The following is a 26,246-nucleotide window of genomic DNA, read 5'->3' on the forward strand; positions in this document are numbered from 1 at the left end:
CTTCAAACAAAAAGCTTGAGAGCTCTAACAGCTTAAAGGAGAAAAGCCGTATGATTATATCAACATATTATTTAACCAATGTGGAAAGCTGTTGTTAGAATTCAGCAGTTCTGATAAAAACTAAGAGGGAACTTCTTAAACAACCTAACAGAAAATCACAGAAAACACAGTAGTGGACAGGCTGAACTTACTCCCATTAGAATTTGGCTTAGCCAAGGGAAGGTCATTATCACTACTCTTCTCCCGCGTAGCTCATACATTTTTAATTTTATTTATTTATTTATTAGTAGGCTCCACACCCAGCATGGGGCTTGAACTGATGACCCTGAGATCAAAAGAGTGCCATACTTGGCTGCAGGAGCCAGCGAGGCGCCCCTCCCACGGAGTGTAGATCAGCCTAGCTAGCTGAGTAGGATGATAGCACGTACTTGTGCTATAAATACTAGAGAGCAAACAGTGGAGTGGTGGTTGCCTGACCATCTGCTCTGAGCCGCAGCCGAGGAGAGCGATGGAGCTGCCGGAGACCGCCTGCACCCCAGACGGACCACAGAATGGCATGTGCCAGAGGTGGACGTCCAACGTAGAAGGACAGCCCTGCTGAGCCACCAAGAGCGTCAGCCGTACCCAAGGCGATGTCAGCACCAGCAGGTGCCTGGGGTGGATTTCCAGGAGGAACTGAGCTGGGCATGCTTAGCTGAGGCACCAAGAGATGGTGAAAGCAGGATCCGAATATCCAGGTAGCTGATTTCCCAGTGAGAAACCAGGCTCCATCTACCGCCTGAAGCCTCTGCCCCACGTTTGCACTGTTAGTAAGAGAAGCTGCATGACACCTTCATCTGGAGCCTTCCCGCAGGTCTTAAGGATCCTGAAACCTTGCTGCAGACCTTGGATTTGGTGGAGCAGCAACCGTGACTGTGGGAAAGAACAGCGAGATGCTGCAGCACATTGACTGTAGAATGAGAGGTACCTGCAAGACGGCCAAATCTTCATTGGCAAGATTTTATGTTTTAAGTGCTCTCTACAGCCAACATGGGGCTCAAACTTACAACCCTGAGATCTGGAGACACAAGTCTACCGACTGAGCCATTGGCACATTCATTGACACCTTTAAGGCTTTTGCCAGGCATGTGAGCTTGATCCTCTGTGATTGTGATGAATTCAGGAAGATCAAGCCCAAGAATCTGAAGCAGCCAGACCATGAAGAAAGGTGGGTTTGGGGTCAAGGTGGGGCTATAAGGGGAGAACTTGGTTTCTATGACCGTGGGAGGACTGCCCCCCAAAGATGCTGGGATTGCTTGGGTACCACTTGTTGGAGCTGCAGGAGGCCCTGGGGTTGGCAGGGCAGCTGGCAGAGGAGTGCCTGCTGGTTTTGCAATTCCCCAGGCTTCTGTTGGATTAGCAGGCCCTGTTTGAGGGGTTGGGGGGGCCTCAGGGAAGAGGTTCTAGAGCAGCTGTGCCGATGTTGCTCCTACCAGCAGTGCTGGAGTCCCATCTCAATGCCCATCTAGATGGGGGACCCCACCTACTTCTGAGGGCCAAAGAACACTCCCCCAGGCATGTGGCCCCTCCACTTGGCATATGACCACCCACAAGCCCCACCACTTGGGTTCCCTGTGCTCAAAGGATGCCAATAGGAAGACCCCCTCCAGGAATGAGACCCTCTCCCCCAGGAATTAGGGGTCCACTCCCCCCAGGAGTGCATCCACCAAGACCCTATGATACTGTCAATCCTTCTAAGTCACGTTTTCCCCTGCAGTATCTCTTGCAAATCTGTGTAGGGTGTTTGTATTAGTAGCTAATAAATGCACAGAGCAATTAAAACATATATCAGAAAGCAAAGGAATGCTCATTTGCAGATATGGTAAGAGTAGAAAATCCTAACCAACAAGGTGATTAGAAACAAGTTTAAAAATAAAAATCAGTTAAAAAAATCAGTAGATCAATGTATGCGTGGAAATTCTGTATATGATAAAGATGACATTGCTACTACTCAGCCATCAAAAAAATGAAATCTTGCTATTTGCAACAATGTGGATGGAACTAGAGGGTATGATGCTAAGCAAAATAAGTCAAAGGGAAAGACCATTATCATATGATCTCACTTATGTGGAATTTAAGAAATAAAACAGAGGATCATTGGGGAAGAGAGGAAAAATAAAACAAGACAAAATCAGAGACTCTTTTTTTTTTAAGATTTTTTTTAAAAGATTTTATTTATTTCCTTCCATTTGGAAGGAAAGAAAACGAACTCTCTATCTCATGTAAAAATCACCTTCAGGTAGATCGAAGGGTTTAACGTGAAAAATAAAACTACAGAAAAAATAGAGGAACATTTAATAATCTTATGTTAAAGAAGGTCTCTCTAACAAAACTCGGAGTTTTGTTGTTGTTGTTATTGTTTTATTTTTTTTAATATATTTTTTATTTTTTTTTAAGATTTTATTTATTTATTTGACAGAGATCACAAGTAGGCAGAGAGGCAGACAGAAAGGAAGGGAAGCAGGCTCCCTGCCAAGTAGAGAGCCTGATCCCAGGACCCTGGGATCATGACCCGAGCCGAAGGCAGAGGCTTTAACCCACTGAGCCACCCAGGCGCCCCTGTTGTTGTTTTTTTGAAGGACAGGTTTGACTACTTGAATTTTTAAAACTTCTATAGAATCACTTCTAGTATTCCAAGTCTCTGTCATTTAGAACACAGGAGACTACAGCCTAGTTCCTTATCCTTTGTAGGTCTCAATTTTTAAAATGGGGATAACAGTAGTACCTACCTTGTAATAGAAGATTTAAATGAGGTAATCCATATAAAGCACTTAGAATGGTGTCTGGCATTTTGTAAATGCTCAGTAAAATTTAGCTATTGGCTTTATTATCACTATGACATTTACCAAATGAAAAATGACATTTACAAAGTTAAAGATAAGTCACAGACTAGGAGATATTTGTCACATAATAAACAGCCAAAGGGTTAATGTCTATACTATACAAAGACCATCTACAAGTCAATAAAATCCCCAACCAACCTGGTAGAAAAATGAATAAGAATGTGAATTGATAATTAATAGAAGAAATTCAAATGGCTAATAAACACGTGGGGGAAAAGTTCAGCTTCATTAACAGTGAAAGAACGCAGTCACAATAATATTTAGATACCATCACCATTTACTTATTTATTGCCTTTCACGTTGGACATTTTTGGTGTTGGTGAAAGGCTTGGTTGGGCTAAAATTATTCCATTTTTAGAGAGAAATTTGGCAATGTCTATTAAAATGTAAAAAAATGTAAACTCTCTGAGCAGTGTCACTTCTTTTTTATTTTTTTTTTTAAAGATTTTATTTATTTGACAGAGAGAGATCACAAGTAGGCCGAGAGGCAGGCAGAGAGAGAGGGGAGGAAGCAGGCTCCCTGCGGAGCAGAGAGCCCGATGTGGGGCTCGATGTGGGGCTCGATGTGGGGCTCGATCCCAGGACCCTGGGATCATGACCTGAACTGAAGGCAGAGGCCTTAACCCACTGAGCCACCCAGGCGCCCCCAGCAGTGTCACTTCTAAGATCCTATTCAATGAATCCAATGAATGCAGCATGTATGTAATGCCGAAACTTTGGAAACAAAATGAATGATTAAGGAGACAGTCACTGGGACGCCTGGGTGGCTCAGTTGGTTAAGCAGCTGCCTTCGGCTCAGGTCATGATCCCGGCGTCCTGGGATCGAGTCCCACATCGGGCTCCTTGCTTGTCAGGGAGCCTGCTTCTCCCTCTGCCTCTGCCTGCCATTCTGTCTGCCTGTGCTCGCTCTCTCTCCTCTCTCTCTCTGACAAATAAATAAAATCTTTAAAAAAAAAAAAAAAAAAAAGGAGACAGTCACTTAATGGAATCCTACTTCACCATTATAAAGAATGGAGTAACTCCTTATGAACTCTCCTTGAAAGCTGTCAAGTGAAAAAAGCGCATTGTAGAACAATATGTATGTTAAGATCTCATTTCTGCAAAACTTAAAAAGGATGCACGTGTGCATATATATGCATGCATATAAATATACATCTGCATAAACATTAAAAAGTCTGGAAGACAGAAACCAAAATGTCAACAGTGATTTCTTCTGAAGTGTGAAATTCCTTCCTTCAGTTGGCTTATTTATTCATTCAGCAAGTGTGTATTGAGAACCTACTACTACATGCTAAGTTCCGTTTTAGGCACCATGGATACAGCAATAAATAAAATGGACAAAATTCCTGTCTTCATGCAATTTACATCTTCCATAGGGAGACAGATAGTAAGAAAAATAAAATAAAATATCCAGTGTTTCAGATGGTGATATACACTATGGGGGAAAATAAAGCAGAGAAGGGAGGTAGAAGCGCAGCTTGCAATTTTAAATATGGTGGATTGAAAGAACAGAGGGAACATTTCACAATTTTATATACTTAAAAAATCATAGGGTTAACAAGTGTTTTTCTTTCTTATGTGGGTGATTGTCTGTATATTACCAGTAAACAGTATGAAAAGAGAAGAAAAAGTTGTAACGGTGAAAATTCTGACTTCACGGGTATGGCATAAATTTGGGGACCGATTTCGTTTTCTTCTTCCCACATCTTTGAGTGCAGAAGCTAACCTACAAAGGATGAAATTCTCAATCTCTCTTCCTCATTCATTGGGTATATTACTGGCATATCAATTGGTGTGTCATTTTTGTTATTTCCCCCCAAAGATTTACTTTTCTTAATTATGTTTGCCTAAGGGCATTTTATAAATTGGTTTGCATTTCGAAGAACAAACCTACAGGGAAAGCTGATAAAATGTAAATTGTTTATCTGTGTGGGGTAATCCCATTAATCCCCTGGTGACCCTGACTTTATTAGCTCTCCCCATGAGATGGAAAGGGACCGATGCTATGGAATACAAGTTAAGAATTTTGACGGCAGTTCAAGTCAACCGAATTGATTAGAAGTTCTGGGACATAGAGACCAAATCTACCAATGTTTTTTTTTGGATCCTGTTTTGTTTAAGGTCTGTGGTAGATGAGCGGGTGAGCCCTCAGAGACCCATCCCAGTCTGTCCCTCTTGCTGCTCAGGGAGACTTTATGTGTCGGGGGGTGGGAGGCAATGATTTGTCATCTGAAGGCAGAATAAAGGAAGTACGGGCAGAGCTGTTGCACAAAAGGCTGAAGTTAAACAAGAGAAATACATCCGGGATGTCTGGCTTGGGATCTACAGGGACAACAACCTGAGTTCCGCATTCTGGGTCCAGGGTCCCGTGGTTTCAGGACCCCATAGGAGTTGGTAGGAGTCAGATCCATATCCACAACAGAACCTGTCAGGATCTGCTCTAGGTGCTTCATTCTCTCCAACTGGGAAGTTCACTTTTCTGCCCTGCAGTTTCCCATTGGTGTATTGACCCTCTTAACTTCTTTGTTAGAAGGAGGTTGAGGACAAAAAAGATCTGCCCTCCACCTGAGCCAGATTAAGCTCTTTGGGATTATATTAATAGCAATCCTTCTGCCAGACTGAGCCTGTGGAGGGGGCTACACATTGTGTCACTTTCTTCTTAAAAATGTATTTAAGTCATCCCGACACCCAGCGTGTGGCCCCAACTCACGACTCCCAGATCAAGAGCCACAGCCACCCCTCCTCCGGGCCAGAGCCAGCCAGGCATCCTTGTCACCTTTTTCTTCTTAAACAGACTCTTTGAAATAGTTATGAGAGATATTATCATCCCCAATGTTCCAGACATTCAACAGCCCTGCGCTCTGAGTCAAAGGTAAACACCGGGAAAACACAGCTCTCAAGTCCTGATCAGGTGCTCACTGATTTCATCTGAGCCCAGGGAAGCATCTTCTGTTGGGGTGGGGGAGGTGGTCTCCCCTTACCTTACATTCATATTTCTTCTGTTTATTAAAGACTCAACGGGTTACTGATGATCAGTGTCTTCTTCACCTGATATTAATCACACTACTTAAAAAATGATGACGAATAGATTTCTTTAGTTAATTCACGTTACCATAAATACTGTGAATGACCCTTTCCTGCCCCGGGAAGAAATTCCCCTCCTAATCGAATTCAGAGCTCTCCAAGCACCCCTTGCGGCCCCTTCATTAACAATCTTGGACTACATCTCCCATCGTGCAATGGGAAAACGTGCACAAGTCCTCCGTGACCCGACGGGACCTCTAACCAATCCAGTGCCACTGCTCTCGTTCAGCGACCTCTTGGTTCCGTGGAGAGGCGGGACTCTCAGTTGCTAAGTCGGTACCCTTTCCGGAAGTGGTTGTTGGCCGCTGCAGGGCAACACCCCGGCGTCCCTGGAAGCGGGGAGCCGGGGTGGTGCTGGGGAAGCAGCGCAGAGCCGGGAGCGTTGGCCCAGTGCCTCCCCGGGCGGGGGGCAGGTGAGGACCTCCTGGAGAAAGGGGTCGCGTGGCGGGGGAAGGAAGGAAGCGGGAGAGTTGGGACACACTCGTGTGCCCGCCAGCGGGAGGAGCACGAGTGTGGGCGGGAACTGGGGAGAGAGGTTGGGAAGGAGCGGCCGGACTAGGGTGCATCCATCCAGAATCTCTCCGAGTGTTGGAAGGGGCGCTGGGCTGGGCTGGGGTGCCGGCGGGGAGCGAGCGGCGAGCCGGAGCTTGAGTGACGGCGTGTGAGCTTGCTGGGGCGCCCGTTTACTTTTACGGTCCGTGGAGAGTGAGGCCCGGCTTCCGAACCGCGCTCGAATACTTTCGTGGGGAGGCTTTCCCCGTGCCCGAATCCAGGGCTAGCCCGACCTTCTGCCGTCTTTGGGCCAGCTGGGGAAGTCGGGAAGTTTTGGAGGTTTGTTTTCCCCTTCCTTTCCTTGCACGGATTAAAAAAATCTATCTCCTCCACCTGGAATCGCAGCCCTCATTTGGCTTCCACGACTCCTCGCTCCCGGGCCTCCGAACTCAGCGGTCTTTGCAGGCCTGTCCTTTCTGCTCACCACAGGCCGCGTCTGGGTCTGGGTGATTTCGCCCGCAGTTCAGTGACCGTCTGTTTAACTACCGTGAGCCCCAGCCACACCTGTTTCCTGAGCTCAGACCTGCTTACCGATCATCTCCAGCTGCGTCCCTCCCCCGCCATCCTGGACCCCGATCATCTCCAGCTGCGTCCCTCCCCCGCCATCCTGGACCCCCAGGTCTGCGCCTCCTTCAGTAGTTCCTGTGTCCGTGAAGGACTGCCCCTGGAATTCAGTCTTAGGATATACACGGCAAACATTTGCTGGGCATTTCCTATATTCTAGGGAGTAGGCTAGGTGGGGCTATTGGGCAAGGCATAGAAGTGAACAGATAATCCCACGCTAGTCTAAGTGCCCTGATTTCCCTCCTCCCCATCCCTCACTTGCTGCAGACTTCAGGTCCTGTGATTCTGCAGCCTAATACCATACGCATCTGGTCCTTCCTTTCAATTCTCACAGCCACTGGCTTAGTTCATAATTTCTTGCCTGTGCTTTCAGGAAAGCTTCCTGAGTGGTCGTTCTGCTTCTGTTCTTGCCCTCCTGAAATTAGTTCTTAGACAGCTGTCAGAATATCTTGCTAAACTGCAGATCTCATCATGCCTGTCTCTTTTGTGAAATCCTGTGCTGGCTCCTCCTCACATACAGAATTCAACCTAAATCCTTCCAAGCCCTTTATAGTGTGCTCTGGGCCTTCCAACTGTAGCTCTCTCTCCTGCCACTCCACCCATTCATTGTCCCTTGCGTGCTGGCCCTGTCGGAGTGGTGAAGAGCTCAGGCTTTGGGGTCAGAGAGACATGGGGGTGGCATGTCAGTTAGGCTGTGCCCTTTGCTGTCTGTGAAGCCTTGGGAAGTTGTTCTTTTTTTTCTTTAACCTTGCCGAGCCTCACTTTCCTTATTTGAAAAATGGGAAAAATATTTTCTACCCCTTGGAGAGAACGGGGTGAGATGATGTATATATAGTATTAGGACCGTTCTTGGAACATAGGAATTATTCAGGGAATATAAACTTTTGTTGTCAAAATGAATTCTCTGCACCCACCGTGTTCTTCCTGCCTCTGTGCCTTTGTGCATGCTGTTTCTTCTGCCTTCTCTTCCCATATCCTGGTGAGCTCCTGCTGATTCTTGAAGAGTCCTCTCATTGGTCCTCTACTCTGATGCTTTCCCTGAGCTTCCAGAATAAGGTTAGTTGTCCTTACCTTGGTTTCTCATTGTACCTCCTGCTATTTAACATGCCTCACACATTCTACAACCACATCTTTATGTGTTTGGCTTCTCAGCTAGGCTTAGCTGGAGTTCAGGACCTCATGTAATCAGGCTTGTAGCCTTAACAGTTAGCACAGTGCCAGCCCATGGTTGGTGTTCAATAAGTGGTCATTGAATGTCAGAAAGGCCTTCACTTACATTCCCTGGTACTCGATCTGTCCTCTGGAACAAGGTAGAATAGGCCTTTCAGATATGTAATAGTAATAACAACAACCCATTTATTGAGATTTTACTATGTTTTAAGTATTTTATGTGTATTGAATAATTTATTTTTATTTAATTTTTTAAAAGATTTATTTTTTTAGAGAGAGCATTCACGCAAGAGTGAGCATGAGCAGGAGGGGCAGAGGGAGACAGAGAATCTCAAGCAGACTCCATGCTGAGCGTGGAGCCAGACGTGGGTCTCGATCTCATGACCCTGAGATCATGACCTGAGCAGAAATCAAGAGTCAGAGGCCTGATTGAGCCACCCAGGCGTTACCCCTCCCCCCGGCCCATGTATTGAATAATTTGATTCTCACCGCCCTCTGGGATAGACCTTGTTATCTCCATTTTACAGATGAGAAAATTGAGGCAGCTTGCTCTGCTGGTAAATGGCAGAGCTGGGGTTCAGAGCCAAGAACGTTCCCAGACCTGCACTCAGTTACCACTACATAATCACTTCTCACGTCTCCCGCCTTCTCCCCAGTGCCTTCTTCAGTAAGGCTGCTTTTCTCGGCTGCACTTTCTCTGTAATTGTTCCAGCAGAGTGGCAGAAATCCATACCCAGGGAACTCTGATTATGCGTATGTGTGTGTAAGTATGCTCTGTTAGCTCGCGGGTGTTTTTACTCCTCATCACGTCTCTAGTGCCAGCAAGAAGTGAACTTAGTAGGTGTTCAATAAATATTTCTCGAATGAATAAATGATGTCCAGTAGTCATTAAAGGCATAGGATTTCTCTTCCCTCCACTTTCCTCGTTCCTACAGTTCCTGTTCTTTTGGTCCTGCCCTTACCCACATCCTTTCTTAAGCCAGGCAAAGCAAAGAGAGGAGGGAGAATATAGCCCACCCACATCTTGATTTTTTTCTGACGGAAAAATTTGTTTGATATTGGAGTGATCCGTGAATTTAGATTTTCCGGGTTCTTCCTGACCTTTTCAGTATAGCTAATCAGGCATTCTGCGGCAACAAGATTTTACCTGCCGTCTGCTTTCCTGAGATGGGATGTGTCTAGGGATATGTGACATCTCCCACATGTGAGATTTCTCAGTTGCTCGGGGGTGGTTGATAAAGTACCTTGTAAAAGATCACTGCCGTGGGGCGCCTGAGTGGCTCAGTGAGTTAAGCCGCTGCCTTTGGCTTGGGTCATGATCTCGGGGTCCTGGGATCAAGCCCCGCATCAGGCTCTCTGCTCTGCGGGGAGCCTGCTTCTCCCTCTCCCCCACCTGCCTCTCTGCCTACTTGTGATCTTGCTCGCTGTCAAATAAATAAAATCTTAAAAAAAAAAAAAAAAAGATCACTGCCTTGTTGGATCGAATGATGGCTAGCCTAATGTCCCCAGCGATCCTTTCCCTCTTTTTCCTAACTCAGAGAACTCGAGATTCCCTTGGCTCCTTTAGCCACATCTGGTTCCTGCTCTGCTTTTCCAGAGTCAGTGACCCTACTTACCTCTGCTGTGTGTGGAGGGAACGTTACTTCGGCAGGGTGTTATGGGATCTTCAGGTAGGAAGCAGATCCCCACTTGGGTTGATGCACGGCAGAGGAGAACGCTTCTTCCATTAGCCTGTCTTCCTGAGGCACGAAGTTACTGCTTGGAGGTGTCACGGTGGGAGTGAGAGGGGGCAGAGTCTGACTCCCTTGGCTCCGGTGTGCTGACAGAGGGAGCCATCTCTCGTGAGTCCTGAGGCAAGATACGTTCCTTGGCCGGCTGTCAACTCTCAGGGTACGGAGAGGGCCACAGCAACAGTCCCTCCTCTGTCCTGTGCTGTTCATCACGGGTCCCTCTCTGGGGGTCCTGGGACAGATTCTGAGCTACCAGGTAAGGCCGTGAACACTCCTGACCTTCTTTTGGATGACAGGGTCTTTCTGCTCACTTCCCCTGCTAGAAGAGGGCTGTGTTGTGCTTGCTGCTCCGGGTGGAGCAGTGACAGCTTCTGAAGAGGCTGCTCTAGGCTCGTGTCAGTCACACCAGGGTGGTGACAGCCCTCCCAGCAGTGCCGTACGCGGTAGCCCCTGTCCAGGGTGACTTGTCTCTGCATCCTGGGGAGCTTCGGTGTGGGAGCTGCCTGAGGGGAGAGTTGTGACCCGGGGTCCTCAGTAGTTACAGGAGGAGGGATTAGAAGGGAGGAGCAATTCTAGAACGGGGACAGCTCGTCAGTTGAACAATTTGACACTGGTCCATCCCTGGAGCTACAAACCTTGGTTTCAAGTCAGACTCCCAACTTCCCTCAACTGTCCTCCTTCCTGGTCCTATGAAGCCTGCCATCACAGCCTCTGCCCCTTCTGCCTTCTCTCTGCTTCTGCCCTCGTTTAAGGCCTCCTCAGTGGTTTTCCACCAGTCTCATTCCTCCGGTCCTGCCGTGCCACTCCTGCCAATGTTCTCAATCTAGAAAAAGGCCAGTCTGTGCCACTTTCTTTCACCAAAGCCCTCAGCAGCTCCCTTTGCCACAGGGGAAAGGCGAGGCTCTTCTGCATGGTCTACACGGCTCTCCTCCGTGACCTGGCTTTCTGCCTCAGCCCCTGCCATGCCCGCTGGGGTCCAGCACTCCAGAACCGCTTGTCTGCACACGATGTCCCCTTGCCTAGAACACCTCTCTCCACTCACGCCACTCTTGACTGCCCTTCATCCCCAGCCCCTTGACAAAGCCTGCGATCCTCCCTTCAGCGGGAATGTTCTTTCTCTCCTAGTATTTCCAGAGCTGTATGGTTTTACTCCCCTTCTGCCTTCTAACATTAAAGTTGGGTTTGCTACTGCCACTAGATCGTCAGCTCCCTGAGGACATGGTTGAAGGCAAATAGGGATGTGTGCTGAGACTGTGGGACTGCCCTGGGATACGTTGGTATGTGGGAGTGAGGGGTGCTTCTAGTTCCTCTGGTGTTTCACTAGGGTTTTCTAGCTGGGGGTCCTATACTGTGAATTATTCCTCCTGTGTTGGGGGCGGGCGGCATATGAAGTCAAACTCAGAGAAGGCTGGGTTTCCAGATCCTTTGTGACTCACTATGTGTTCAGCAAGCCTTTGGGAGGTGTGTCTCAGGGAACTTTCCCAGGTGCAAAGCCTAGAAGGCCTGGGTTTTGAGCTGTTTGTCCCACACTTCACTGTCCCTGGAGTTGGAAAATCCCTGGCTAAGCTGGTGTGCTGCATGACCCAGCTCCGGTTTTTCCCCTTTTAAGCCGGGTCACTGATTTTCTCTTTGGGCGCAGGTGTTTGAGCCCAGACCAGTCATGGCCGGAAGACCCATCCGCATAGGAGACCAGCTGGTTCTAGAGGAAGATTATGATGAGACCTACATCCCCAGTGAGCAAGGTAGGAGGCCGGGGGTGCAGTTCGAGGGCCGGGATGATCTCGGATTGAGCTCTGTCCTTCCAATACGAAGCATGCTGTGTGTGCAGGGCCACTCCGTGTATTCGGTTAAATCAGGGAAAACTGTAGTCCATGGACCTGACCTGGCCTGTTGCCTTCTTGTAAATAAAGTTTTATTAGAAAATAGCCATGGTTTTGCTTATGTATTGTCTGTGGCTGCTTTTCATGGCACATGGGCAGTGTTGAGGGGTTGTGACAGGAGCCCTGTCATGCACAAAGCCTAAAATACTTACTGTCTAGCTCTTTACACAAAAGGTTTGCTGACTGGGTTGGATCAGTGATTAATTTAATTTATTTTTATTTATTTATTAGAGAGAGAATGAGCAAGGAGAAGAGGGAGAAGCAGACTCCCCACTGAACAGGGAGCCTGATGTGGGGCTCAATCCTAGGACCCTGGGATCATGACCTGAGTCTGAGGCAGACGCTTGACTGACTGAGCCATCCAGGTGCCCCTGACCAATGATTAATTTTAAAATGAAAATATAGGGGCGCCTGGCTGACACAGTCCATAGAGCATGTGACCCAATTTCAGGGTTGTGAGTTTGAGCCCTACGTTGGGTATAGAGATTACTTAAAACCTTAAAAATGAATGAATGAATGAATGAATATTAAAAAAAAGGAGTCCATCTTAAGAAAAAACAATATAGTAGGGGATATTGTGAAATATAGTGTGTCCTAAAGCCAGGAGGTAACCCAATTTCATAAGATGAAAACGAAAGCCTTTTTTTTTTTTTTTTTTTAAAGATTGTATGTATTTATTTGACAGAGATAGACACAGTGAGAGAGGGAACACAAGCAGGGGGAGTGGGAGAGGGAGAAGCAGGCTTCCCGCTGAGCAGGGAGCCCCGTGCAGGGCTCCATCCCAGGACTCTGGGATCATGACCTGAGTCAAAGGCAGATGCTTAACGACTGAGCCACCCCGGTGCCCCTTGTTTTGAAACAGCAGAAATAACAGAATTTACTGAGTGCTCCTCTGTACTGGTTTCTGTGCTAAGAACTTTACATGTATCTCCTTTACTCTTTTTTTTTTTTTTTTTTTTTTTTAACTTAAGTGATCTCTGTACCCCATGGGGGACTTGAACTCCTAACTCTGAGATCAGGAGTTGCATGCTCTTCCAATGGAGTCAACCAGGTGCCCCACATCTACTTCTTTTCAACCCTCACAGCAGCTCCATGAGTTAGGTACTGTTACCATTCCCATTTTACAGATGAGGAAATGGGGCACAGGAAGGTAAACCAACTTCCGTCAAGGCACAGGTCTGCTGAGCAGCGCAGCTGCGACCCACAGCCAGGTGTCCTCACAAAAAGCACCACCTTCCTGTTTATGCTCCCCCTTGCACCAGAGTGTTCTTACAGTGTAAAGCAGATCATTGCAGGGCTCTGCTTTTAGTAATAATCTATTTTATTTAGCAGAGCACCCTTAGTGGGGTGTGTGGGACTCTGCATGACCCAGTCTGCCACCTGGCTGGGCTCACCCAGTGCCGTTCTCTCTTTCCCACTCTGCCAGTCACATGACCTTTCTGACAGCCCCCAGAGGGGCCAAACTACCACTTGCCACAGGCCTTTTGCACCTGAGTGCTCTTTCCTCAGTGCTCTGCATGGCCAGCTCCCTTGTCTCCTCTAGGTTTCATTTGTGTTCCATTCTGAGAGGTTTCCCTTGGCCCTTTCCAAAGGAGTGCCCTCTCCACCTTGACATTCTCTCTCTCATTCCTCATTTACTTCCTTCATTTCCTTTATCAGAAGCTGTAATTCTTTGTGCAGTTGTCTGTTCACTTCTTTACTGGTGGTTTCTTCTCCATAAGGACAGACACTGTTTCTCTTATTCACAGCAAACAGGAAGCACTCAAAAACTGTGAGCTCTGTGAATAAGTTTGTCCCTGGCTAGCCAAATTCCAGCTGGTCCTTTGAAAACGTGCTTTTTCTTCCCTGGTCCCCAGGTATGTCATCCTCCCCATTCCCCCTGAGATGACCCAAACTGGTGATGCTTTTCTGGCCTGGGCTCTTAGTAGCTGAAGTATCGATGTGTTTATTTCATTATTCCTGGGGGCTCTGGTGACATTCCAGTGGTTAGCTCATCTGTCTTTTTCCCTGTTGGTGTGAGCTAGCTCTTAGTATGTATATGTATATATATATATCTCCGTGGTTCCTCCAGATCTCTGGTGAAAGAGCTTTCTAAATGCTTCCCACAAGAGTATAAAGCAAGTCTCAGAGTCTATAATATATAGCAAAATTGGAAAAGAAACAACTGCCGTCATGGGTGAGAGGGTTGAGTGGAGAACAAGGCTGCTCAAGTATCATCCCCCTTTCCCAGCTCAGACATCCCCGGACCCCGAGCAGAAGTCACTGCTCTGTCTCTGCTCCTGGGCACACAGTGCAGATCTCCATTCAGACACCTGCCCCGTGGTTTAGACTCCGTTCGTGGGTCGGTAAGGTCCTCCGGGTGCTTAGTCTTATCTAGTTGCGTTCATGCTAGTTGACTGAGTGACGAGCACTTTTGCAGCAAGATTTTGGAAATCTTGGGAGAGCTTGTGTCTCGGTAAGGCTGCCCTCATTCAGGATGGCTTTGGTTGTGGCTGGTGTGCTTCTTCCCCAGGTCCCTACCACACTGATGATCTTGGTCTTACCATTTTGCCTTGGCTTCAGATGACATTCCTGGAGTATGGCAGTAGCATGCCTTGGTTCAGTTGTACCATTTATCATTTAAGAAGATGAAATTAGGGGCGCCTGGGTGGCTCAGTGGGTTAAAGCCTCTGCCTTCGGCTCAGGTCATGGTCCCAGGGTTTTGGGATCAAGCCCCACATTGAGCTCTCTGCTTGGCAGGGAGCCTGCTTCCCCCTCTCTCTCTGCCTGCCTCTCTGCCTACTTGTGATCTCTGTCTGTCAAATAAATAAAATCTTAAAAAAAGATGAAATTATGTAAATTTATTGTTTATAGTTAGAGACATAACACTTGCTCACCTAGGAAAATTTAGAGAGTAAAGGTGAAGTAGAAAAAAAAATTGTCTAGGAAGAAACTCTGCTTTTCCTTTATTCTCACAGTCAAAATGCTGGCACTAGATGTCTGGGGGTTTCCTAACACCAGCTGTATGTCCTACAATTCAGTTCAGCCCTGACACTGTGTCCCCGGAGAGAGCATCTGATCCCATAGGCTAAGGGCTCAGTCCCACAAGACTGCCCTTACTTCAGACTTGCTGTAGCAAGTCCCAGGCTGTCCCTGGTACTTCTGACCAACAAGTGAGACACCAGAGTCCCATGTCCCCCTCCTTGGGTTTGATAATTTGCTAAAACAGGCCACAGAACTCAGGGAAACACTTAAAACTTATATTTTCCAGTTTATCGTATAATAAAGGGTATCCTAAAGGAAACAGATGAATAGCCAGATGTGGAGATCCAATGCGTGAGGTCCGAGAGGGCCCCACTGCAGGAGCGTCTGTCTCTGTAGACCTGGGACGCAGGTTCCCCCGGCACGTGGCAGTGCTCACCAACCACCACAGCTCTCTGAGCCCCGTAGTTTAGGGATCTTCATGGAAGCTTCTTCACCAAGTCATGATTGATCGAGCCCCTCTCCGGGGAACGGGTGAGGCCAAAAGTTCCAAGCTGCTGCTTTTTTTTTTAAAGATTTTATTTATTTGTTTGTTTGTTTTAGAGAGAGAGGGCATGTGTGCACCGGAGCCTGGGAGAGGCGTGTAGGGAGAAGTCGATTCCCTGCTTATCAGGGCTGACATGGGGCTCGAGCCCAGGATCCCGTGGATCATGACCTGAGCCCAAGGCAGATGCTTAACCGACTGAGCCACCCAGGTGGCCACCCCCTTTTTTCCAGATTTTTAATTTACATAATCTCTACACCAGCATGGGGCTCGAACTCACCACCCCGAGATCAAGAGTTGCATGGTTTACCAGCTGAGCCAGCCAGGTGCCCCAAGGCCCAAGCTTCTAAACATGGCTTGGTCTCTCTGGTGACCGTCCCCCATCCAGGAGTCTGCCCAGAGTCACCTCATTGGTAGAAAAGCTGCTTTGGAAGTTCCCGGGGCTTTCGGAGCTCTGGTCAGGAACTTGGGTCCAAAGTCAAATAGTAACGGGAACCGGGAGCCAACAGGTATATTTCTTATTATTTCTTATTATTGTACAAGTTACACTACTGCACAGCTATGATTTTTTTTCTCCTTTCCACATCCCCAGCTTTCTTCCTTTCTCATTCTCCTGCCTCTTCTTGCAGAAATTCTCGAGTTCGCCAGAGAGATTGGTATCGACCCCGTCAAAGAGCCGGAACTGATGTGGCTGGCGAGGGAGGGCATTGTGGCCCCGCTGCCTGTGGAGTGGAAGCCCTGGTAAGTTGGCTTGGCCTCTCCCAGGCAGAGGGAGCTGGCCCTGGAGGTCAGCTTGCATTTGCCACCTTTCGAAGCCTGGCCTGCACAGAGCTGGGAATGGCAGTGGGCTCTGCCCCTGCTGCGCCACCTGATGCCTTGGGCCTGAGCTTACGCCGACCTGCTTGGTCCAGGGTCCCAGGAGCGGCTGCCTTGGGTCGGGTCTCGCAAGGGCAGCATCTGTTTCCCACACGCTGGGGAGGTGTCATTGCTACTCTTTGCAGACTGCCATGGAGAGTGACAATACTGAGACCCGGTCAGCATGTCCACGGTGGATCGGGTGCTAAGGAGGGCTGGGTGGGGCCCCACAGCCTGGTGGGGATTCTGTCTCCCTTGGCAACCTGTCTCTGACTTTGAGTTGTGGATTTGTTCCTATTTTCAGTTTGGCTCTGAGCTCTCTGAATGGTGGCGAGCGGAGCCACTCAGCTTATGTCAGGGAACCGGGTTGATGGTGACGAGGCTAACAGGGTCTTGGAAGCTGTTGCCAGCCTGTCGCCGCCTGAGAACTGCATCCTGCCCCACTCTCGGGGGACGGTGACACCTGTTCTCTCTTCTGGCCGCCTGCTCTGTTCTTCCTGTCACCGGTGCAGTGCGCACCGGCTTGCCTCTGCAAGTGTGTGCTAAGTTTACTTCCTCTTGGAGTATGCCACTTGCCTATGCTTGTCCCCACCTAGTGCCTAGGTGTCTTCTGGGGTCCTCCGTTCTGCCAGTGTGGCACAGTTTTGTGGGCACGGTGTAATTATTCTGCTCTTACCCATCCATTCAATGTGTTGGCCAAGCTTCAAAATGACTGCATCTGTGGCCTTACCCATCCCTGCTGAAGAATCATATGTAATCCTTTTAGCTTCACCTTAGGTGGCAGGCTCCGCGTTCTCTTGATCTTTTTAGCTGCATCTCCTCGGATCTCCTCCAGTTTCATCTTTCTCGTAAGAAGTCCGTCCGTGCTGTACACGGTATTCCAGGTGCCGAGGACGCATGTTGGGTTTGTAGGATAAGTTCGTAGGAAGTGGTTTCTGTTTTGTTGCCAGTATCCACCCTGATACCCACATTTGCCTTATCTGTTTTTTTCACAGATTTGTTCGTTTGTTTTAGAGAGTACACATGGTGGGAGGGGTAGAGGGAGAGAATCTTCAAGCAGATTCCACGCCCAGGGCAGAGCCTGATGCGGGACCTTGATCCCAGGAGATCATGACCTTGATGGTGACCAAGAGTCCGTGGCTTACCTGACTCATCTGCTCTGGGCCGGACATTTGCCTCATCCATTAATCTCTATCTTCTGTTTTTGTTTTTATGTTTGTTGGTACATGTGCTGTTTTGCTTTTGGATCCATTTTTGAATGAAAAACCACATGAGAAGTATAATCAGTATAGTAATACCTTAATGCACACATACCTAATAAATAAATGGCAGCCGTGTTTGTGAAAAGGAAAGCGGAGGGTGGAAGGGAAGACACCGTCGTCGGTCATGGGTCAGCCGGGCGCCCGTGTGCCGGGCTTTGTGCCTGCTGCCTTCACGGTCCTGCTTGTGGTGGCCGGCGCTCCCTCAGCCTAGAAGGGAGCATGAACTCTCCTGCAATTTTTAAAACACTGTAAGTCATTAAAATTTATCTGCGCGTGCCATCTTCTATCCTGTCAATTCCAAGAGTAACTACTGTTAATTGGTGACTTTCTTCCTGGCCTTGAAAACACACCCGGCAGGACGCACATGGTTTTGTTTGTTACACTAAGTGTGTGCAGTATACATTGTTGCTGTTCTCTTGTAGACGTGTGGCCCACCTTAGCCTTTTATCAGCTACACACTTTTGCATGTAGAGATGTGCCCTAATTTTTAAAGATCCTGATTTATTTAACCACTCTTGTACTGAAGGGTGCTTCGATTTTTCTTGCAAATTAACCCTATGTGTGGGTCTACTTCTGGCTTCTCTGCTCTCTTCCATTGATCTGTTTGTCTTCCTTAACAGTGATACTGTATGTACTATCTTGATTACTGTAGCTTTATTGTAAGTCTTGAGGTCATTTAGGGTAAATCCTCCAGCTTTTGTTCACCATTTTCCAAGTTGTAATTATTGTAGGTCCTCTGCATTTCCATATGAATTTTAGAATCAGCTTGTCATTTTCTACAAGAAAAAGAAAATCCTATTAAGATTTTGATTGGCATTGCACCGAATCTATAAATCAATTTAGGGAGAATTGACCTCTAAAATTACATGGAGTCTTTCAACCCATGAGCAGGGCCCGTCTCTGTTTATTTAGATGGTTCTAAGAAATGTTTCCTGGTTTTTAGTGCACATGTCTTGCCCATATTTTGTTAAATTTATTCCTGAGTAGGGACGCCTGGGTGGCTCAGTTGGTTAGGCGGCTGCCTTCGGCTCAGGTCATGATCCCAGCGTCCTGGGATCGAGTCCCACATCGGGCTCCTTGCTTGGCAGGGAGCCTGCTTCTCCCTCTGCCTCTGCCTGCCATTCTGTCTGCCTGTGCTCACTCGCTCTCCTCTCTCTCTGACAAATAAATAAAATCTTAAAAAAAAAAAATTTATTCCTGAGTAGTGTGTATTTTTGATGTTTCTGTAAATGGTATATATTAAAATTTCAATTTCCTATTGTTTTTATATAGAAATAAAATTAGCTTTTGTATATTGATCTTGTAGCTGGCAACCTTGTAAACTCATGTGTCAGTTCTTTTTTTTTTAATAGATAGATTTATTTATTTATTTATTTATTTATTTATTTGAGAGAGAAGTGTGTGTGCTCTTGGGCACACAGTGAGCTGGGGGAGTAGGAGGGAGGGAGAGGGAGAGAGCAGACTCCCCTCTGAGCATGGAACCCAAAGCAGGAGATGGGGCGGGGGGCCCAGTCTCATGACCCCAAGATCATGACCTGAGCCGAAATCAAGAGTCTGACACTCAACTGACTGAGCCACCCAGGTGCCCCACATATGTCATTTCTAATAGTTTTGTAGATTACATAGGATTTCCTATATATGTGATCACAGTCTTCGTGCAAAAGACATTTTTACTTCTTCCTTTCCAATCTGGATGCCTTTTATTTTTATTTCTTTCCTTACTGTACTGACTAAAGCTGCCAATAATAGAAGTGGTGACAATGAATATTTTTGCTTTGTTCCTGATCTTAAGGGATTGAGTATGATGTTAGCTGTAGTTTTTGTAAATGCCCTTTGTCAAGGTGAAGAAGTTCCCTGTATTCCTGGCTTGCTCAGAGTCTAAATCAAAAAGCATATAGGTTTTTACCAAATGCTTTTTCTGTATCTATTGATACGATCGTGGGGTTTTTTTTTTTTTTTTTCTGTTTTAGTCTTAATATGGTCAATGATATTGATTGATTTTCAAATATTAAACTGACCTTACATTCCTGGGATAAAGTCCACCTGGTTGTGATCATATATTATTGGATTTGATTTTCTAAAATTTTGTTAAGTATCTTTATTCTAAAATAATAGTTTGAAGGGGATGAGGTAGATAGAGTTTGGGTATTTTTTTTTATTATTGACTTCCAATTTATTCATTTTTTTGTTACAAGTCAAGACCTCTTTTCTGGCTCAGTAAGTGGTTCTATTTGTGTAAATGTTCTAGGTGTTTTCAATAAGAATGTAGTCTCTCATTTTTCAATATAGGGTTCTATAAATATCCTTTCTATCAAGCATCTAGATGTGTTTATGTCTTCCTGTGTCCCTAGGCACTTTTGTCTGGTCTCACTCTGAATAACAGTTTGAGTACAGAATTGTCTCTTGAATTTGAACAGCCTTGGCCAATATTATGTACCATTATCTTCTGACTTACGGTTTTCCTTAATAAGACATATTTTCTTGGTCTCATTTGTTGTTCCTTAGTGGGTAGTAAATCTTTCCCCCCTCTGGTTATTTTTATAATTTTATTTTTATCTTTGGTGTTCTATAATTTCACTGCAGTGTATCAGGTGTATATTTATTTCTATTTCCCAAGTTCAGGATTTGGGTGCTTTCTTTCTTTGAGGAGTCCTGTCTCTTCATCCCCCTTTCCTCCCCTAATTTAATGATTTTACCAATTCTTACAAGTTCTGTTATGTTTTTTCAATATGTCTTTTTTTTTTTTTAGAGTTCTGTTCTTTCATTATAGCTTCTACTCTTTTTATCTCTACAGTAATTTTAGTTGTAGTTAATTTTAGTCTTCTTTTGATGATTCTACCATGCCAAGTGTCCTTGTGTGCTAATGCTTGTCTTCGCTGGCTCTGATTCCCCTTCACCATGAACTGTCTCCCCCATGGGGTTTGTTAATTAAGTATTGGGACTTTTGGACTCCATCTTCTTTTTTTTTTTTTAAGAGTTTATTTATTTAACAGACAGAGATCACAAGTAGGCAGAGAGGCAGGCAGAGAGAGAGGGGGAAGCAGGCTCTCCACTGAGCAGAGAGCCCGACGTGGGGCTCGAACCCAGGACCCTGAGATCATGACCCGAGCCAAAGGCAGAGGCTTTAACCCACTGAACCACCCAGGCACCCCTGGACTCCATCTTCTATAGAGTATCTTCTGTGTTTTATTCCTAGGTTGTTGAGTGGCTTTAACAATAGCTTATGCCAAGGATTTTTCAGTGGGTTTAGGACTAAATTTTTACATTAATTTTCTGATTTGGGATTTCCTTACCAAATTTGGACTCTATGTCTACAAGTGTCTTGGGGTTTTAATTTTTTTTTTTAATTTTATTTATTTATTTGACAGAGAGAGATCACAAGTAGACAGAGAGGCAGGCAGAGAGAGGGAGGGAAGCAGGCTCCCCGCTGAGCAGAGAGCCCGATGCGGGACTCGATCCCAGGACCCTGAGATCATGACCTGAGCCGAAGGCAGCGGCCCAACCCACTGAGCCACCCAGGCACCCCATTGGGGTTTTAATATTTAATGAAATTTGATTTTGCCTGCCTAGACCTGGATTGGGTGACATGTTTCCTTGCTCCACTATGTTTTTCTACTCAGGGAGCAAGAAGCCTTAAGGGCCCAGCCATATGCAAGGGTCTCATTCCTGGTTTCCAGATTCCTGAAAGCCTAAGGTCATCTCTTGTGTCTGTCAGTTGGCATTAAAACCCAGGTTTGAAAGGTCTCTGTCTAGGTCAGACACCAGACTATTGACCTGTTACTTCTCATACTAATCAGGCTTCATGTGTTCTTTCTTTTTCTGGCCTCTGAGAATTTGGCCCCAGGTGAGGAGAGGTGAGATGTTTCCTTCAGTTTGGTTAAGCATGTTGCCTGAGATTTTGTATGTGTATCTTGAGAAGAAATTTCTAGAATTTGATTTTAGATGTAATTTGATTTTAGATTTCTAGATTTTGAATCGATGTGTTTAAAGATATGCCGAATTTAAATATCATTAGTTAATGCCAAATGACTTTCCATTACAGTTTAACAATCCCTCCAATAATAGTACATGTGGTTCATTTAAAAATACTATCGATTATAACATTGTCAACCCCCCAGAAATGATCAGTACAAAAAAAATTGTCACTCCAAGGGCAGGAAATTATACCTGATCGTTTGAATTTGCATTTCTCAAATTGTTCATTGAGTGGAACTGGCTGTCTGTTGGCCGTTTGCTTCTTTATACCCTTTGCCAACTTTGTCTGCTGGGTCGCTTATCTTTTTATTTTGGAGAAGGTGAAACTCGGATATTTCTGTGTATTAATCTTCTACTACGGTTTCTGTTATTTTCTTCCATTCTCCTGTTTTTTATTGTCTTTACTCTTTCTTTTATCACACTGAAATTATACATTTTTTGTTATTTTTTTTCCTGGTAAAACATACATAACATAAAATGTCCTGTTTTAACCATTTTTAGATAGACAGTTGAGTGGCACGAAGCACATTCACAGTGTTGTGTAAGCATTACCACCATCCAGTTCTAGAACTTTTTCAGCTTCCTAAACTGAAAGTCTGTGCCCATTCTCCCCACCTGCCAGCTCTGGGCAAGCTCAGATCTACTTTCCGTCTCTGCTTATTAACCTGTTCTAGACGGCATCAGTGGACCCACAGTATTGGTCCTTTTGTGTCTGGCTTATTTTACTTAGCATCACATCTGCGGGCTTCATCTGTGTGGTAGCCCGTGTCGGTACCTCCTTCCTCTTCAAGGTGGAATAAAATTCTAGGGTATGTCTGTGCTACATTTTGTTCCTTCGTTTGTCTGTCGGTGCGCATTTGGGCTGCTTGCACCCTTCTGCCATTATGAATAATGCTGCTGTGAACATGGTGTACAAAAGTCTGCTCGAATCCCTGCTTTTGGTGTTTTTGGGCAGAATTACTGGATCATATGGGAGTTCTGATTTTAATTTTTAGGGAACTGCCACACTGTTTCTCATGGTGGCTGCACCCCTTTCCATCCCCACCAAGAGTGTACAAGGGTCCGGTGTCCGCACATCCTCGCCCACACCTGTTCGTCCCTGCTCGTTTGGCAGTAGCTGTGCTGCTGGGCATGAAGTGGCCGCCCATGTTCCCTGATGGTCATGGGTGTCGTGCATCTTCTGATGTGCTTCTTTGTCGTTTGTTAGCTTTTTGTCTTTCATCCCTGATATTTTCCCTGCTTATATCTGCATGTTTTCTCTTTTATTAGAATCGCGATTGAGCTTGTCAGGTTTTATAAGGAGCCTGTTTGGGATTCTACTGGGATTGTATTGGATTTATACATTAATTTGAGGATTATCAGTATGTTTATAGACGTGAGTCTTTTTTTTTTTTTAATGTAGTCTCTACACCCAGTGTGGGGCTTGAACTCACAACCCCGAGATCAACAATCATGTGCTCTGCCAACTGAACCAGCCAGGCGCCCCCAGACTCAAGTCTTTCTATTCAGTAACAGGGACTGTCTCTCCAAGTGCTTTTTCTTTTTTCCTTTTTCCTGATTTTTTGGTAAAGCTTTATAAAGATTTTGCACACTTTGGATTTAGTCCTGGGTATTGTGTCTTTTTATATGGCTATTGTGAATGTGTGGTTGGTTCTTTGTTTTTCTAATAGTTGTCCCAATGGATTGTTGATAACAGCAGATGTAATGAATGGCTTGTTTTGGGCTTGTCTATGTCAAAACACAGATTCTTGAAATGCACCTTTTATGTTGTTTTTCTTCTTTTTATTTTTTTTTTTTAGAGGGAGAGAGAGAGAAAAAGAGAGAATTGGCGGGGTGGCGGGGGGAGAGGCAGAGGGAGAGAGAGAATCTTAAGCAGGCTCCATGACCCTGCGATCGAGACCTGAGCCCAAATCAAGAGTCGTACGTTCAACCGACTGTGCCACCCAGGTGTCCCTACGTTATCTTCTTCTATTGTTGATCCCCACTGACTTGGATTGTCACCTCTTGTGAGTTCAGAGTCTTCTGCAAAACCAGAGCTTTTGGAATGGCTCTTTCTTCCTTATGCCATTTATAAAAATAGTAAGCAAGGTTGACCCTTGAATTTATCTCCAGGATCCCATGGCATCTGTACTTACCATCTAAAACCAAGATTATACCTACTCCAGTCCAGCATGAATTCCCAGGAACCCCGATGATTATATATCTTCTTCTAGAGAAGTCCTTAGGCATCCCAGTCCTTTGTTCCTAGCTAAGTTAAGTCCTGTCTTAGCCACATGGTACCCTTCCGTTCTGTGTTAATCCTCCCTATGTCCTCTTGCCCTCTTCTTTCTCCTTCTGCTCCTCTCTTCCTTCTTCACCGTTCTTCCTTCTTCTCCATCTCCTGGCCACTTTTCTTCCTTTCTTTTTTCCCCCTAAGTAGCTTTGGGCCTGAGCAGAGACTAATTTCTGATCTCTGCTCTCCACAGCCAGGACATCACAGGTGATATTTACTATTTCAACTTTGCCAATGGGCAGTCCACGTGGGACCATCCGTGTGACGAGCACTATCGGAATTTGGTGATCCAAGAGCGGGGGAAGCTATCAGCTCCTGGAGCCATTAAGAAGAAAGACAAGAAAAAGAAAAAGGAAAAGAAAGACAAGAAGGACAAAGAGAACCCCAAAAGTCCTCTGGTGAGTCCGTGGCTGCCAGTTCCCAGAGAGGCCAGGGCTGAGACCTAAGGGAATGTTGGGAGCCTCTAGGCCTTTCTAGCTGGGAGGTTAAGAACAGCATCAATAATACAGTGATTTCTTCATAGTATATCACCTCCGATCTGCCTATCTCTTGGCAAATTTTCCTTTTAGCTTCTGGAAGTTCTTATTGCCTCTGAACAATTCCTTTTATCCCCCTTAGGAAGCACGTGCTGTGTGGTGGGATTGGGGAGTGAGAGCACTCTGCCGAGCTCTGCGGCGGTCCGGGAAGCGGTGTCGTTTGTCCCTGTGGAGAGTGGGGGACGGGGGACAGTTGACGGAGAACCCAGACGAGTGGAGTGTCCTCCTTGCCCCTTCAGAGCCAGGTCTTCCCAGGGTGGTGCAAATTCCTAGATGTCAGATGTAGCCCTGATTCAACTGTCAGGATGCCAGTGCCTTCCACATCCAGCAAGGAAAGCTCTGGGCTGTATCTGCTCCTGTGGATTGTCTGTGTGGCCGGCGTCGGCTGTTAGTGGTGCATAATTGACATTTGATGGCAGTGTGATCATCTTAGTCTCGGGTAGCTTTGTTTTTTTAACTTGGAGTTGAAAGCGCTCTTTGCCCTTGTTTTGTTTCATTTGTTCCTCCAGTGTGTCTGAACTCTAGAGACAGAGTTATGGCCGTGACTTTATAGGTAAAGAAGCTAAGACTTGGAGCCATCCCGATGTGAGGCCCAGGCTCGTCCAGAGTGCTCTGGTGGTCCAGGAAGTCCTTCACCCAGGTGTGGGGCAGGTGTGAGGCAGGTGTGGCACAGGTGCGGAGCAGGTGTGGCGCAGGTGCGGAGCAGGTGTGGCACAGTGAGGAGAGGGAGGCCCCATAGGAACCCAGGCCAGCCGGGGGGTGGGGGGTGGGGGGGGAACACTGACTTTATCTTTTCAACCCTCTCATTTGTCCAGATTTCTGTTTGTAGTCTGTTTCCCACAGTGCTTAGTGCTTGCTTCTCAGTGAAGGTTTCCTCCAACTAACTAACTAACTAACTTCCTTCCTTCCTTCCTTCCCCAAGGCATCAGTTCTGCCACTGGATGGTTGCTGGTGAATTTGTCTCTTTCAACATTTCCAACCTCTAAACATACTCTTCCTTCCCTCCCCCTTCCCCATGTACTGCTACTCATGATCCCAAGAAATAAGATAGCAAGCCCATCCCTCCAGATGGAGAAAAGAGGTTGGGTAACATCCACATCAGTTGAATTTTCTGATGTTACATGTTTGAAAGGCCCAAGATGGATAATGGGCTTTTCGTTAGCCCAGAACTACTTTAAATGATAATCAGTGTCTGGGCAGGCTCTGGCATGGCTAAAGGTGATAGAGGGAATGAGGCGAGTGTTCTGGGGCAGAGGGTTGGGTGGCAGAGTTCTGGGTACGTGAGTAAGTGCTTGGAGCTCCCTGTTAAAAAGGATTCCTTTGTGGTTTCAGGAGCTGAGGACGATTGGATAGCCCTGGGCTGCCAGCCTGGATCTCGGGGCTCAGGACAGTGCCTCAGACCTGGGTTTGTGCAGAGGGCAGGCCTGAGCCAGGTGGGTGACCTGGGCTCAGGTGTCTTGGGCTCTCTGGCGGTGTGCGTGCATAGGCCGGCTGGACCTTAGTGTGAATGTTTGCAGGATGAGGTCTGTCTTTTAGGGTCTCTTCGAGACTGAAGATTCTCTGGTGTGGACCTCTCTTGAGCAGTACCAGTTTGGATCTCTGCTGGAAGACCTAGATGGAATTCCCACGGCTCAGCTCACTGGCCACGTTTCCCTTCTCTCCCTTCTTAGACAATTTCTGGTGGTCTTTGGTAAGGCGGGTGGATTTCATGAAATTCACCAGTCCCAGAACTGAGAGCCTGATGACACCTTAGGGATAATCTGGTTGGTGACTCAGACCTTTGTGAATAGTGAAACGCTGTCTTCCAGTCATTTCCTCCGTGGAGGTATAGCTTATTAAGAAAAAGTGGACCTTGGGGTGTAGGTCTTGGTGTCGCCCCTTCCCCATTACATGTACACTAGAGTGATCTACCGGCAGGTTCTGTGAAGCAGGGGGGTAAGCCATTGATCTAGTCCAGCTTCCTCTATAGGTGAGGAAAC

At 46.4% G+C, this 26,246-nt stretch overlaps 1 protein-coding gene across 9 annotated transcripts in view; it reads left to right on the forward strand.

Annotated features, from left to right (window-relative positions):
* The first annotated feature begins 6,257 nt into the window (after nt 1–6,257).
* The window catches only part of CEP164 (centrosomal protein 164), a 60,851-nt gene continuing 40,862 nt past the window's right edge, over nt 6,258–26,246 (forward strand). For all 9 annotated transcript variants that reach the window (XM_047691714.1, XM_047691712.1, XM_047691711.1 and 6 more), the window contains exons 1-4: nt 6,258–6,379; nt 11,622–11,724; nt 15,997–16,108; nt 23,925–24,129. In XM_047691714.1, the coding sequence (XP_047547670.1) occupies nt 11,643–11,724; nt 15,997–16,108; nt 23,925–24,129 (399 nt within the window). In that variant the 5' untranslated portion in view covers nt 6,258–6,379; nt 11,622–11,642. The remainder of the gene's footprint in view (nt 6,380–11,621; nt 11,725–15,996; nt 16,109–23,924; nt 24,130–26,246) is intronic.

This window comes from Lutra lutra, chromosome 10, assembly GCF_902655055.1.
Source record: "Lutra lutra chromosome 10, mLutLut1.2, whole genome shotgun sequence".
Classification (NCBI taxonomy): domain Eukaryota; kingdom Metazoa; phylum Chordata; class Mammalia; order Carnivora; family Mustelidae; genus Lutra; species Lutra lutra.